General features: G+C 46.8%; 6 protein-coding genes across 6 annotated transcripts; 4 read left to right on the top strand and 2 right to left on the bottom strand.

The window, feature by feature from the left end:
- Window positions 1–1,143: 1,143 nt before the first annotated feature.
- Window positions 1,144–2,410, top strand: AOL_s00110g15 (uncharacterized protein; the record flags this gene model as incomplete). Its single annotated transcript, XM_011126705.1, has 2 exons — window positions 1,144–1,660; window positions 1,728–2,410. 2 exons carry the CDS (start codon window positions 1,144–1,146, stop codon window positions 2,408–2,410), a joined length of 1,200 nt encoding a protein of 399 aa, XP_011125007.1.
- A 448-nt stretch (window positions 2,411–2,858) lies between these two features.
- Window positions 2,859–4,932, top strand: AOL_s00110g14 (uncharacterized protein; the record flags this gene model as incomplete). Its single annotated transcript, XM_011126704.1, has 5 exons — window positions 2,859–3,057; window positions 3,311–3,793; window positions 3,855–4,591; window positions 4,663–4,761; window positions 4,837–4,932. 5 exons carry the CDS (start codon window positions 2,859–2,861, stop codon window positions 4,930–4,932), a joined length of 1,614 nt encoding a protein of 537 aa, XP_011125006.1.
- Window positions 4,933–5,645: 713 nt separating this feature from the next.
- On the top strand, window positions 5,646–6,275 carry AOL_s00110g13 (uncharacterized protein; the record flags this gene model as incomplete). Its single annotated transcript, XM_011126703.1, has 3 exons — window positions 5,646–5,681; window positions 5,783–5,866; window positions 5,925–6,275. 3 exons carry the CDS (start codon window positions 5,646–5,648, stop codon window positions 6,273–6,275), a joined length of 471 nt encoding a protein of 156 aa, XP_011125005.1.
- Window positions 6,276–7,644: 1,369 nt separating this feature from the next.
- On the top strand, window positions 7,645–8,576 carry AOL_s00110g12 (uncharacterized protein; the record flags this gene model as incomplete). The annotated part of the gene is made up of 2 exons (XM_011126702.1): window positions 7,645–8,177; window positions 8,279–8,576. The coding sequence occupies 2 exons, from the start codon at window positions 7,645–7,647 to the stop codon at window positions 8,574–8,576; spliced, it is 831 nt and encodes a 276-aa protein (XP_011125004.1).
- A 473-nt stretch (window positions 8,577–9,049) lies between these two features.
- AOL_s00110g11 (uncharacterized protein) lies at window positions 9,050–11,024 on the bottom strand (the record flags this gene model as incomplete). The annotated part of the gene is made up of 3 exons (XM_011126701.1): window positions 9,050–10,378; window positions 10,438–10,795; window positions 10,864–11,024. 3 exons carry the CDS (start codon window positions 11,022–11,024, stop codon window positions 9,050–9,052), a joined length of 1,848 nt encoding a protein of 615 aa, XP_011125003.1.
- A 790-nt stretch (window positions 11,025–11,814) lies between these two features.
- Window positions 11,815–13,055, bottom strand: AOL_s00110g10 (uncharacterized protein; the record flags this gene model as incomplete). Its single annotated transcript, XM_011126700.1, has 3 exons — window positions 11,815–12,010; window positions 12,072–12,703; window positions 12,783–13,055. 3 exons carry the CDS (start codon window positions 13,053–13,055, stop codon window positions 11,815–11,817), a joined length of 1,101 nt encoding a protein of 366 aa, XP_011125002.1.
- Between the last annotated feature and the right edge of the window lie 271 nt (window positions 13,056–13,326).

Raw genomic sequence — 13,326 nt, 5'->3', positions numbered from 1 at the left:
GTGGTCATGATCGCCCCTTTCCATCTAAAGTTAGTTCTGGTTCGCAGGACATGACCAATTGATCTCGGCTCCTGCATACCTACACTATAACTAAATCCTGGAAGTATATAAGTACTTCTTTAAGTAGTACCTATTGGGTAGCTAAGTAGGTAGTCTTGTATTAAAACGCTTCGGCTAAGTAGGTACTGGTATGTCTAGGATATATTGAATAGTACTCATGGTAAAAGGAGGTATGCATTGGTTACTGTGTAGGAGTAGCTGCTTAAGTTTTTCTTTTCTCTCTCTATGTCCTCCACCTTATGTTTACCCAGCTAGTCCAGGTTTTGCCTCGGCGTCTCTCTCTTCCTTGACATTGCATTGACATTGCATTGACATCCCACATCTTTCTGCTTCGCCTGGCAACCGTCTCAAAGCCCCTCCTCTCCATCACTCTCAGTGACCGAGTCCTGGATCAAGGACCTGTCGCTCTGCGGTCCCTGTTGCCGCCACCGTCAGGGCAACTCGCGCTTCGCGTCCATGTCATTTACCTACTTCACTCTTAATTAACATATCTTTCCCTCTTTCCATACTCCATGCACCTTCTCTCTTACTCCGCATCTTCTTAGGTACTTTCTACCATATACGAGTACATACACCGCCATATAAAATTAAAAATCTCCATATACTTACTCCATATAACGAACCTCTCTACAAATTACAGAGCGATGCAAACAAGACGGCGCCCAAAGACTTCTCGAACCCACCCCCAAGCAGAAACTATCCATCTTCCAAGGGTTAGAGCGAGACGACATACATCACCATTCTCCATTGGACGACTTTTGAACTTCTTTCCATCTCGATCCAGATCATCCAATCTTGAACCTTGATACACCACTGGCCACCTCATCGGAAGCCCGATTTAATATCCCCTTCACGCACACCCTCGGGTGGGTTGTATGCTGTTTTACATCCGATCCACCGTATACAAAACCAGCACTTAGCGCTTCGCCCGATTCACCCCCCGGAAAATAAAATACTGTCAATTACACAGGTGTACAATATCGACAAAATTGTGACTGAATGTATGTACGTACCGCGAATCCCGGGGATGTTCGCATCCGCCCCCGTGACCAATTTGAATAACCGAGTTATCAACCCGTTAGGATGGAACGTTCAACAGATGCATGTCTGCCGTTTTCTGAAGGACATAGTTCCGTTCTGTCCCGTGACCAGGCTGGTAGCGGCCCAGAGTCTGAGAAGTACTGGTCCCAGCCGACCGACCGGTCTGAAAATGAGAGCCTCCCACCCGTTCTCCCAAAAGGCCCTTCAAGCTTTCATCTTACACCTGCTTTCATCCACGCCTTTTCTGGTGCTACAGCCGGGTTCGCCTCGGGCATCGTGACATGCCCTCTTGACGTCATCAAGACCAAACTTCAGGCCCAAGGGGGTTTTGCACCTGTCCCCGCTCCTGCAGGCGGTAGAGCAGCGGGTGCTTTAAACCTCCACACAGCTCCTTCGGCAAATTACAGGGGTTTGGTGGGGACGGCAAGGATCATTTGGAGAGAAGATGGATTCATTGGGTTCTATAGAGGTCTAGGGCCTATCATTCTGGGCTACCTCCCAACTTGGGCTGTATATTTCACTGTCTATGAGAAAGCCAAGAAGGTCCTCAAAGTAGAAGGTATTGTTCGAAAATTCATTAATATCATTCGTACTTATGGGGGTTTAAAAATCTAACATGAATACAGAGAGCAAAAGCCCCTGGCTCACGCACATAGTGTCTGCAATGATTGCTGGAGGTTGCTCTACCATCTGCACAAATCCAATATGGGTTATAAAGACCCGCCTTATGTCACAGGCTCATCAAAATACCACGACGCACCAAGCTCCCTGGCAATACAAATCTACTCTAGATGCTGCGAAAACTATGTACAAAGTCGAAGGCATTAGAGCATTTTATTCAGGCCTAGCGCCAGCCCTGCTCGGATTGAGTCACGTCGCCGTCCAGTTTCCCCTGTATGAAGAATTCAAAAGAATGTTCCGAGAGTCCGAAGCTTGGAATAGTGAGAAGGGCGAGTTTTATAATCTAACCGGGATCCTTGCTGCAAGTATTCTTAGCAAGATCTGTGCTAGTTCCGCCACCTACCCTCACGAAGTTATCCGAACTCGCATGCAAACTCAGCGTCGCGTTAACGGCGAGGGCAAGTTGTCTAGAGAACCGTTTGTCCCACGGTATCAGGGAGTTGTACATGCGGTCAAAACGGTCTATAGGGAAGAAGGTTGGAGGGCCTTTTATGCTGGAATGGGTACCAACATGGTTCGGGCTGTTCCTGCCTCCGCTATGACCTTACTAACCTACGAATTCATGGTAAAGGAAATGTTGTTTGGGCCTTCGGAACGGAGTGGCAGACGAAGCGAAGATAAGGCGTAAATTTGGGCTTAATTTCGCTCCCCTGTAGCCTTCGTAGGAAACTTCAAGCCGTGGGTTTATTTGCACGATTCATGTACATTTGTCGGTGGAAGCCTTAACGTTGTGGTCCCTCTCTCACACACACATTTTTACATCTTTCTTCTTTCGCTTAGGGTGATTAAGCAGGTTGCTGAAGTGGTTATGTTAGCATTGATTCTGGAAGCTCCTAGTTGATAATAGTAAATAGCTAAGATGGCCATGGGATAATTTCTGAGGAATCTCGTGCCCTTCGATATATAAGAATCCTCATTACGTTTGCAACTCACACCTGTGTGCCATACATCTTGAACGGCCATCGCTTGGCGTGCGACTTGACATCCCCCTCAGAAAACCAACCATCCCTAAATATTACTTTAGACGCCAAACCACAACATCTAGCTGGGACTTCAATTATCACCTCCAAGCAACCATGGCGTCGAACACCGGGAGGGGAATGGCATCCCTCTACGCGGACCTCCTAGAACCGAAACCCATCAAATCTGACCAGCATTCCACGATATCCAAATCGCCTGTACTGTTTGCTCCCGGCGCCACCCCGTCATCCTCAAATGACACAGCAAGCGGCAGCGACCAACTTGCATCTGCGAAGAAGCAGGTATCTTCAGCTGGTATTCATACATAACATCCGTTCACTTGGTTTCACTATACAAATACCCCTTTCCCAGCTCCGCAATGTGCGACTCATCACTGATGGGCGCGGGACTCATGGGGTAGCTGGAAGTGCTTCCCGGTTCATTTCCTTATTTATTTATCTATTTGTTTTTTGAATTTTATTTCCCCTTTGAAATCTTCCTTCGATGCGATAAATGGCTAAGACTTTGTTGTCACCACCTTCTTCCTCATGAGGTTTCTGAGCAATAGCTTTAAGATTCCAACCGATACCACGTAGGCCCCAGCCGAACCAACAGAAGACCGTCAAAAGAGCTGGAATAAACACATTCGCGAAGCAACCAAAATCCGACGCGCCGAATGACCACGGCCTGGAATCGGCCACGACCTCGAGCACGGCGGCAGTAGCTACACGCGCACCCATAGTCAAAAGCACCCTTGAGGATTGGGCAACAAATGACGACGACGACGACGATGATGTTAATGGGTTTTACGCAACACGACAGAGGGGTGGTAGAAAGAGAAGAAAGAAGAATAAGGATAAAGACCTTGAAAAAACAGCACAAAGTTGGGATGATATCTACGACCCTTCGAGACCGAACCAATACGAAGAATATAAAGATAGCGAGGAGAAGGATCAGGAAATGCGAGACTGGCGTGATAGGCTTTATGGCAGAAGACAGGCTTTTAGCTCAGATGAATCCGATGATGAGCGAGCACGGTTTTCAATGAAAGGTATGGGCGCCTTCCGTCATTCCCAGCAGTTGATCCGTTATCTAACATGGTGTGCCTCCAGGTTTTGCGCCCCCGGCAAGTTTCGGGTTCGCTCCTCCCCCCAATCTAGACCAACCATCTGAGCCTCAGCCTCAGCACGAACCGGCCCCTATGCTAGATGCCGCTACCGGCGATGAGGTTTGGATGATGAGGGCAAGAATGTCACAAGCTGCATCTGCGCCGACTGGTACCATATCGGGTGTTCCACAAGATCGCGAGCCGCCGCCGCCGCCGCCGCCGCCGCCAGAAGAATCCGGGGACCTACCGTCAGTATCTCCAGCAATCGGGTCCTCAAACATACATAGCGTTACGATATCACGTGCTCCGGTCATTTATAGTCTGCCACCTGCACCACCGGATCTTAGCCAGGATGGTGATTTTGATCCGTCCGAGGCATTCGAGGATGATAATGAAGATATCCCTTCTGAGTCGGCACAAGACTCAGATATTCCCAGATCTAATCGGCCGGGCCAGAAGGGGTTCGCGGAAAGGTTGATGTCGAAGTATGGGTGGACAAAGGGTACCGGTCTTGGTGCTAATTCTTCAGGAATGGTCCACGCTCTTCAAGTTAAAGCGAACAAAGGCAAAGACTCAAAGGGAGTCGGAAAAATCCTCGACAAGAACAAGAAACGGGGTGACGATGTGGGTAAATTTGGTAAGATGAGTGAGGTTGTGGTCTTGCACAAGATGGTCGACGGGCTTGAGGGTGAAGACCCAGCCGTCCTTATGCAAGAGATAGGAGATGAATGCTCCGAGAAGGTAGGCAATAATCAGCCGTTATGTAAAATAGCGTATGTTTGATTATTTGACTAACATATTTCATATTGTAGTATGGACGAATCGAGAGGGTTCACATTATTCACAAGCAATCGGAGGACGCACCCTCCAAAGTATTTGTACAATTTACAAGCCAACTATCGGCCCTCAGAGTAAGTCCCAATGTTTTTTTTTTACGAGTCCCCTGGGAAGGAAGATTAATACTAAACCCAACCTGCGGTGATTAGGCCGTAAACGCTTTGGAAGGACGAATGTTCAACGGAAATACTATCGAGGCAAGATTTTTCGATGTGGACGAGTTTGAAGCCTGGCTTCGCAACTAAATAAAATTTGCCTTATCTTCCCTCGAATACATGAGTACTAAGTGCTTAGCTAGCGCTAGATCACTATGCAGAATACATGCACATGCATACCTAAATGCCCTGAGTATAGCGATCGGAAGGCAACGTCTTGATATAAATCTCTAAGAAATGAGTTCCCCACAAATGTATACGGTGAGCCGCAGGAAGCTGGGCCCCAGTAGGCATGTGCACACGTTCGGCTTGAATGGATGAATGAATGAATGAATGAATAAACGATACGATACGATACGATACGATACGATACGATACGATACGATACGATATGAGATGAGATGAGACGTAGTATAGTATATGTTAATTTAAATTTAATGTCTGCGAGCACTTACCTTAATTCTCAGTCGGCGGATACTTAGTTAGGCGAGGTTGGGCTTAACTTAAGCTTTCACCCAAAACACCCAACCCAGATTCCATCCACTCACCACCAATCAACCCCGCCAGCGGTATCGAATCCTGGACGGCAGGCCGAAGAACACGAACCCGAGCCCAATTACATATTCAACCTAGATAGCACACCGCTGTATAATCATCCTTACTGGCTCAACCATTCCCTTCCCCCTTTCGTCTGTTCAGATATCTAGTTAAAACTCGGTTGGACATCCTGCCAGGTTCTACCCCGCGCTTCCATACTGCGGGAGTGACGACACAATATCAATATACTAGCAAGAATAGATCCAATGCTTCCAGCACAGAGGAACAAGGTCGATATCAGCGTATGTGTCTATGTCACCAACCCGCTTTGTGCCATACTTTGTCACAGTATACCTGTTTCTATCGGTTATGGCCTCTCGCTAACCGCCTTCGTACCATCCAGTCTCTTTCTGAGGAAGAGCAGAAGCTTTTCCGCCTCTACGGTAAACTTCCTTCCAAGAAAGATGTATTAAGCAACAGACTCAAGGTATTCATTAAAAACATCTTCATAAAATACATTTGGTTGCTAACTTTATTGCCTGCAGGAACGTAAATATTTTGATTCGGGGGATTATGCGCTCTCGAAAGCCGGACGAGCGTCCGATGTAGGCGTCACCCAGATTGGATCAAAGCACCCTCTTCCTGAGAATATTCCACACGCACACAATACAACAGGCTCGTCTGCCGTCACACCATCGGGCTCCATCAGCAGTGGGAACTCTGGAGCGCCAGTTCGAGAAGGTCTCCTCCAAAAGAAATCAACGAGCCCAGAACCGGAAGGCGAAGTGGCGGTCCAGGAACACGGAGAAGATGGCGAAACTCCTGCTGTGGAGCCAAAGGAGGTGGAAGACCCCAAGGATAGCAAGATTCCACTGAAATGGCGTTCACAGAGTTAGAATCTCTGTTGGGTTCGCATTTTTTTGACGGTTCCAACCGTCCCCTCGTTGAGCAACCACATTTCCTCTTCTATCTCTCATACTTCCATGATACTTATTGTGTAAAGGGGCATATACTCCCAACAACCGACCAATGGCTTTGTGTCTTTGGAGAAAACGAATTATTCCAACTGGCGACAGGTCCTTAACTTGCCTGACATATGTTTCATCAAGTGTTTATACTGCTGTTTTTGTATCTATTCCAAGGCTTGTTGGTTTGCTTTTTTTGTTGCTATCTCCACCCGCCCATTCGCCGGAGGAGGCTCTTGGACTCTGCTATACAATCGTTTGCGTGTCCTTAGGTATGATATGCTGGCTCGTCCCTTTGTTTATCTCTTCAAGTTCTATAACTATAACTACGTTTTCCCATTGGTGAACTTCGTGATGGGTTTTCTCAAATGGGTTTAACTACGACTTCTCACTGGATTCGTGCCTACAGGTACTCGGCATTGCTACTATTGTTGCTTCTGTATTTCATTCTGCAACTTGTTATTATTATCATTATTATTATTATTATTATTATTATTATTATTATTATTATTATTATTACTGTTACTATTACTACTATTGTTTTTTTGGTTTTTTTTTTGGTCTTTTGTTTTACTTAACTCGACTTGACTTGATAAATTCCCTCTTGAAATATTCCCTTGACCTTGACCTTGCGCATATTCTCAAAAATAGGTCCAACTCAATCCTATATTCTAAAAGCCGCGGATTGGCCGGGTTCGATTCCTTGGTTTGGTTTCTTCATCTATGGAGACTAAAATAGTTTGGCTGTATGGTTGTTAGCAATATATACTGATTGTCTTCTTGATTTACTTGATGGAGTATCTATTGTATTTGCCTCGCAATTGATATCGAATACCTGTTCTAATCCGCTGTTTCTATGTGTACTTAGTTATCTAAGTAGGTAGGTATCTATGGAAGTATGGTAATATGGGAATACTCCTAGTTTCTCCCTTCCTGACCCCCCCTTCCTGGCTCCCCCCCCCTCTTTTCTAATTCCGCGTTATGAGAAAATGGAAGTCTATCGAGTATTCTTTGAGTAGTAAATTATCTTATAGAGATAGAAACATATCTGGCCAATATAAAGCCGGTTCTGGAATTGAATGATGTGGACAAAGTACTTCTGAATAACGGGTATGACATCTCGTTTAGCTCTGGTTACCACCCATTTAGGAGTATTTTGGGAATATATCATCCACCCAAGCTAAATTGTCGACCCCATCGATCATCTTCCGAACATCTCATGGTCGATTCCGCCGATAGCTGAGCGATCCAGCACCAACAGGTTCCCAACCCATGCTGGAACCTTGATCTAGTCGCAGCAATGCATGAACTCTCCCTTTTCTCCCATGTTCCGAATTCGAGGGTTGCCCACGTCACACGCGCCTTGAAGACAGTCACGGGCATGTCTGGCGCCCCATTACTCGAGCATCATCTTATCTACAAACCTAAACGAAACCGGCAGACTATCGGGGGCCCGGTCAGCGGGAACAATAGCGCTGGTCCTGCAAATACTGCAGCTACTGGCGACTTTTACTATCTCCAACTCGTTGCTGATATTCTCAAGAACGAAAGCCAAAATGATACTCTCGTCGCAGAGCAGCCGGGGGTTCTCGCGCCTGGCCAATCACACGGCGATGCTATGGAGGTTGACTCAATAAATGCGGCGGTGGAGCAAAGCGTAAAGTTCACAAAAACTGAAAAAGCTCCATATGATATTCGAAAGCAAAAGTGGACAATACGTTTCTCGGACCTCCCAGAAGTAAATGGCAAGAGACCAGTGACATCACGCATGGTTCACAATGCAGGAGTTCATGAGGGTGACGCCCTGTCATTCGTCGATAGCCTAGGCTATACGTATGTATACTCAATCTTTCGCTAGATAATTTGGGGTGTTAAGTGTGTGTGAGTGAGTGGAGAAAATGGCTAACTCCAGAGGTCGGTGGTAAATTATCCAGACCTGTATCCGAGTACGTCCTCTCCGGGGATTACTTTGTTTATCATAATGTCTACGTTACTATAACAAGGATACTGCTACCGCCACAGTCGTTTTCACCATTACCTACGCATACTCTTCGTCAATTAGATCCTGCGGATTCGTTCTTGCTCCAAGCGTCTATAAAGGTTTCGAGTGCTAATGAGCAGGAGACCATGAATAAGGGGGTCGAGGAGCTAAAGACGATAAGGGCTGAACTTAAAGGAGTGATTGAGCTAGAGCCTGGGGATCGGTTAAGTCTTGATACTAGAGTCCGGTGAAGTGACAGCATCAGCTTGACCATAGTGGAAACTCTGATTGCACATATACGCATCTTCGTACTTATAGGCTCGGGTAGGGTTGTAAACGGAGAAAATACCCAGTCTTGAAACTAAAAGCCATACAGTACACTTAAATTTTTGTATATACATTAATCCTTACCTAATCGCAGAAAGAAAAGGAGAGAGAAAACATGAAAACAATAATGCCAATGACGATCAGATATCAGAAATTGAGAAATGGAAATACGAAGAGCGAGCCCATTGGTATCACTATAGAAATGGGACTCTTCGACGAGGTTTTTGTGCCTCCGTTAGTTAAAGTCCACCCCTATAAAAACCCACAATCTACCAAAACGCCAGAAAGGTCAAAATAAAATGTGCAGCATGAGGCGAATGGAAGTCTGGACAAATCCACAAAAGAACTAACGCGCCAAAGGCTAGTCACTGCCACACGGTCTTAAAGAGGCTTCTGATTATTTCTCGTATCGTTTTCGTGTTTCACCGTCACTCTCGTCCGAGTCGCCACCAATGCTGTACCGCCTTTCCCCAGCAGCCTCCCTGTCGAAAACAGGGGAGGCAACGTGAAGGTCGTCTAGTTCGCTTTCTTCGAAATCACCATCTTCGATGTCAGCCGTCCTCCGAGAACGCTTCCCCTGGCTGAGACCTGTATAAGCAATACCGTTGGTATGGCCATCGCCCATCGCCCTTCTTTGCCTCCATACCCAATAACCCCAAACTCCAGCCGCAACAATAACAATGACGAGGACTATCTCTCCTGACCGATAATACGCTTTCCATCGCTCCTTTTCAAGTTTCTCTTGCTCAGCTTTTTCCTCCTCGTCGGACAGAGTAGCATTCGCAGGAATGGAGCCTGAACCAGCACTACTGCTCTGCTTTCCACTCGGCTTCATCGGAATGTGACCAAGGCCATCCTTGCTGACACCGATGAAACGGTCGAGCATGTCTAGCGATTGCATGGGAACGTCGAAGGGAACCATGTGAGATGAATTGTAAACGAGGACGTAAGTCAGGTTTCGGGCGGTCTGATAGTAACCCGCAGGGTTCCCTTCGTAAACCCACTCAGACCGCGGTGCCCAAACACCTGGGCTAGTTTCGAACCCGGTAGCTCCATTCCACGTCATATTTTTTATCAAGTTTTCTGTCCCGATATGATTGCAGATTAAATCCTGATCTCCACTAAAGAGCATAATTTTCATCTCTTTTAGAAGATCTGGTAGTAGCTCTACGGATGATTTAGAGTTTCGCGCTCTGAATGATCCGCTAACAGCACCAGAGCATTCTTCCCACCCCGACATTTTGTCAGAATTGACGTGTAGTGCCTTAACGACATCTGGTTGACGAAGGTAAGGCGTTACCCATTTTAGATCTGGTGGCCATGCCATGCCGCATGAGGGATAATTTTCCTTCAGCCTAACGTCGTACATGTTGTAGCACTGCTTTCTACCATCCTTCTCGTCATCAATGCTTAATCTGAGGATTAGTTGGAGAATTTCTTCACATGAGGTATCTTCGATCTGGTTTCCGAATTGCTGTAAGTGCGCTAAACACGTTGCTTGCTGTGCTTCCAGTCTTGTCGCGACATCTGATCCACGCTTGACAAGTCCGGCAGAGTAGGCATATTCGAGATATGCCGGGTATTGGGACTTAGGATCGACCCAGCCGTTGCCAATGAGTAAACCAGCAAGATTCCATTTTTGAGGGTTAACTCTATTTCTATCAACGATAGCTTTTGCGATATAAGGTATATACTGGCCGGCATATGATTCGCCGCCGAACCAAATCTAGTAAAAAAAAAAGATGTTAAAGGTAGTTCCCAGGTTCGCACTCAAAGGGCTCTTACCTCGTCTTTCTCGTAGTGGGGGAAGATCTCAAAAAACTTTTCCAGAAATATAACGAAATGCTTAGCCATCTCCGGAAGCTCATGCAGAAAACCATTGCCATTAACGTAGCTAAACCCTGTCCCGACGGGGTTATCGACGAACAGGAGGTTTGCAAATTCATGCCAACTGCCTTCATTATAAGAAAGTTTACCATCTTTCACCCTGTAAGGCCCGACTTCCATGAGTGCGCCATCCATTGAAGAACAGCCAGGTCCACCATTGAGCCAGATGACGGTTCGTTGTCTCGCCTCGATGTGCCGGTTGGTAACATGCCAGAAAAAAAGGTTACCATTTGTAGCCTGATCAACTTCTATGTGCCTAAAATCCGGAAGATTAATTAGAGCTCAGATATCAGATTGATTTGTCAAAATACAGCACAAACATACCCAGCATGCATCCTAATCATAGTATCCTCGGGCTCACCCGGCAGGGACCTGACGAAGTAGTCCTTTGCCGCTTTTTGTGTAGAGCCGGAAGCCGGCAGAAGGAGTAATAGCAGACTAGTAGCTTTCAGAATGGACCTCCGGTGGGAGGATTGACGAGGCATTGCTGGCGGTGTTGAGTACCTGGTGAGGCACGTTTGGGCGACGGCGCGGAAGGTTAGAAAATGAAGAGGCTAGATCGAAGGTGTACGTATTCGCCCTAATGGCCCCCTTGAGCTTACTCCAACACGCTGCAGAACACACGAGATCTCGGTCGACGAAGGGAAGGAGTAAACAGGTTAGGGTTGACAAGCTGGGAGCAAAACTGCCTAGGAGTTAATACGCAGTGAGTGCCAAAGAAAAGGAACAGAAAAATTATGTGGTCCTGGCCATAAATAACGAAAATGGGGCGCGGTGGACTCGAGACCTCCGTAGATTCCAGGAGTAGGTCGGATTTGAACACATTTGCTGATTGATGCAGTTAATGCAGCTTAGCTTGCGTATCCTCGTTTAACAAACCGGGGTACTAACCCCATTCGGGCGCGGGTGGAGTGCATCCGCGACTCGACGAGGTTCCAGATTTGATTAAATTTCATTCATTCATTCATCGACTAGAAATACAGGGAGGAACGAGGGAGCAGAGAAACCCAAAATCCTACAAAATGCTGGAAAAAGGAGGGGTGAAGAAAGAAAGAACCCCGAATCACAAAACGGATGCTTGAAAAACAGATTGGTTCTAATATAAATTCTTGGAGCTAGATGAATCCGTAGTGTATAGCTTATGAGAAACAATTTCTGAGGAGGGTACAAGACGGAGGATAGAGCGAGTACCAGCTGCCTCCATGGACCCCTAATTCCAAAGGATGGCCGGGCGTGCATATGATTGTCGGTGAATATTGCTTTCCTTGATATCAATCATCTCTTCTTGCCTCCTTGAGGAGGTCGAGGTTTGGCTTCTTCGTCCTTGACTGGATGAAGCATGACCTTATTCGGATAGCCTTGAGTATTGCCCTGATAACCCTTCGACCAATCGTAGCTAACAGCATAGGCAAATATTCTACCATTGTGATTAAACGCAGTTGAAGATATGGTACCTCCGACAGCAGGATATCTAGTTAGTGAAAAAAGGTTAGCTCCCGATGACCTGGACTAATCTCGAGTAAAGAACCTACCCTTTGAGTCGATGCTTCGCATCCTTGTCCCAGAAATGAAATGTACCATCTGAACCTGCGGTAGAAAAGGTACCGTGGGTCGGATGGAATGAAATTGCATTGACAGAATAGACGTTTGTTATGTCCCGTTGATTTGGTGGGTTCTCGCGATGGCATTTAAATGAGAAATTCAAACTATTGTCTTTTTCTTCAACGTACTGGATCGCACATCTTCCCTCAATGCTTCCAATGGCAAACCCGCTGGAATTGGGGAAACAGGATACTACTCTTGTTTGCCATTTTAAAGGGCTCTGGAGGGTCTTGTAAATGGTTCCAGGGTTCGAAAGGTTAAAGATATCGATATAGCGATCTGCAGTTCCGACAACCATCAGGTTAAGGGCGGTATCTAATGTGTAGCAACGGTCCTGAAGGTTTACTGTCACAACGGGGTTCTGAGAACGTAAATCCCAATACTTGATGGTTTTGTCCCATGACCCAGTCACAAGTATCGGGCCAGCAGCGCCGGGTATATCGATGACCTTGACGCACCTAACGGGGGCATCGTGAGCAGCAACTTGGGTACTCTGGCCCGTAGATGCGTCAAACATTCGACCCGCTTTGTCGGCACCGCCGGAGAATATTTTGGATCCATCCTACAGTTTCGCAATCCAGAGGCTGTTAGCAATTAACTAGATGATTAATAACAATTTAGGCTCAAGAACTGCAACTTGCCTTAGACCAACAGACCGATAGGACGGGCCCTTCGTGCTCATACATTGCCTTCCCAGCCGAACTCCCATTCTGTTGTATTTCGTAAATTTGGACCTTTTTGTTCCAGGACGCGACGGCTAGCATATCGGCATTCGGCGAGAAGGCTATTTCTTGAATGCTGTCATCGGGAGGAGATACCAGCTCTAGATCCCCTTTCAAGTCGCCCTGGGTACTGCTCGCTGGGGCGGCAGCAGCCGTGGTGGTTGTCGCCGCACTCCCAAATATGCTCGCCATGTCTGACCCGGCAGAACTGCGTTTGTGAAGAGATTTGAGAAGCACGTTGGCGACGGTTGAGGCTGTGATATAGCGTCGGAGATCGAAGTATGGACGTCGAAGAGAGATGGGGAGAGAAAAGGAGAGATAGACCGCGCTTTAAGTTTATAGGTGACTGGGAGTTAAGGGTGAAGGGTGAAGTGTGAATCAGAGGGAAGAAGGATCCTGAAAGGTGGTGTGGTTGGTCGTCGCAGTCACGGTGCAAGCCAAAAGGCAAGTTGCGATGCAAAGC

This window comes from Orbilia oligospora, assembly GCF_000225545.1.
Source record: "Orbilia oligospora ATCC 24927 unplaced genomic scaffold scaffold00110, whole genome shotgun sequence".
NCBI classification, from domain to species: Eukaryota; Fungi; Ascomycota; class Orbiliomycetes; order Orbiliales; family Orbiliaceae; genus Orbilia; species Orbilia oligospora.
This window is presented reverse-complemented; position numbering and strand designations above follow the sequence as displayed.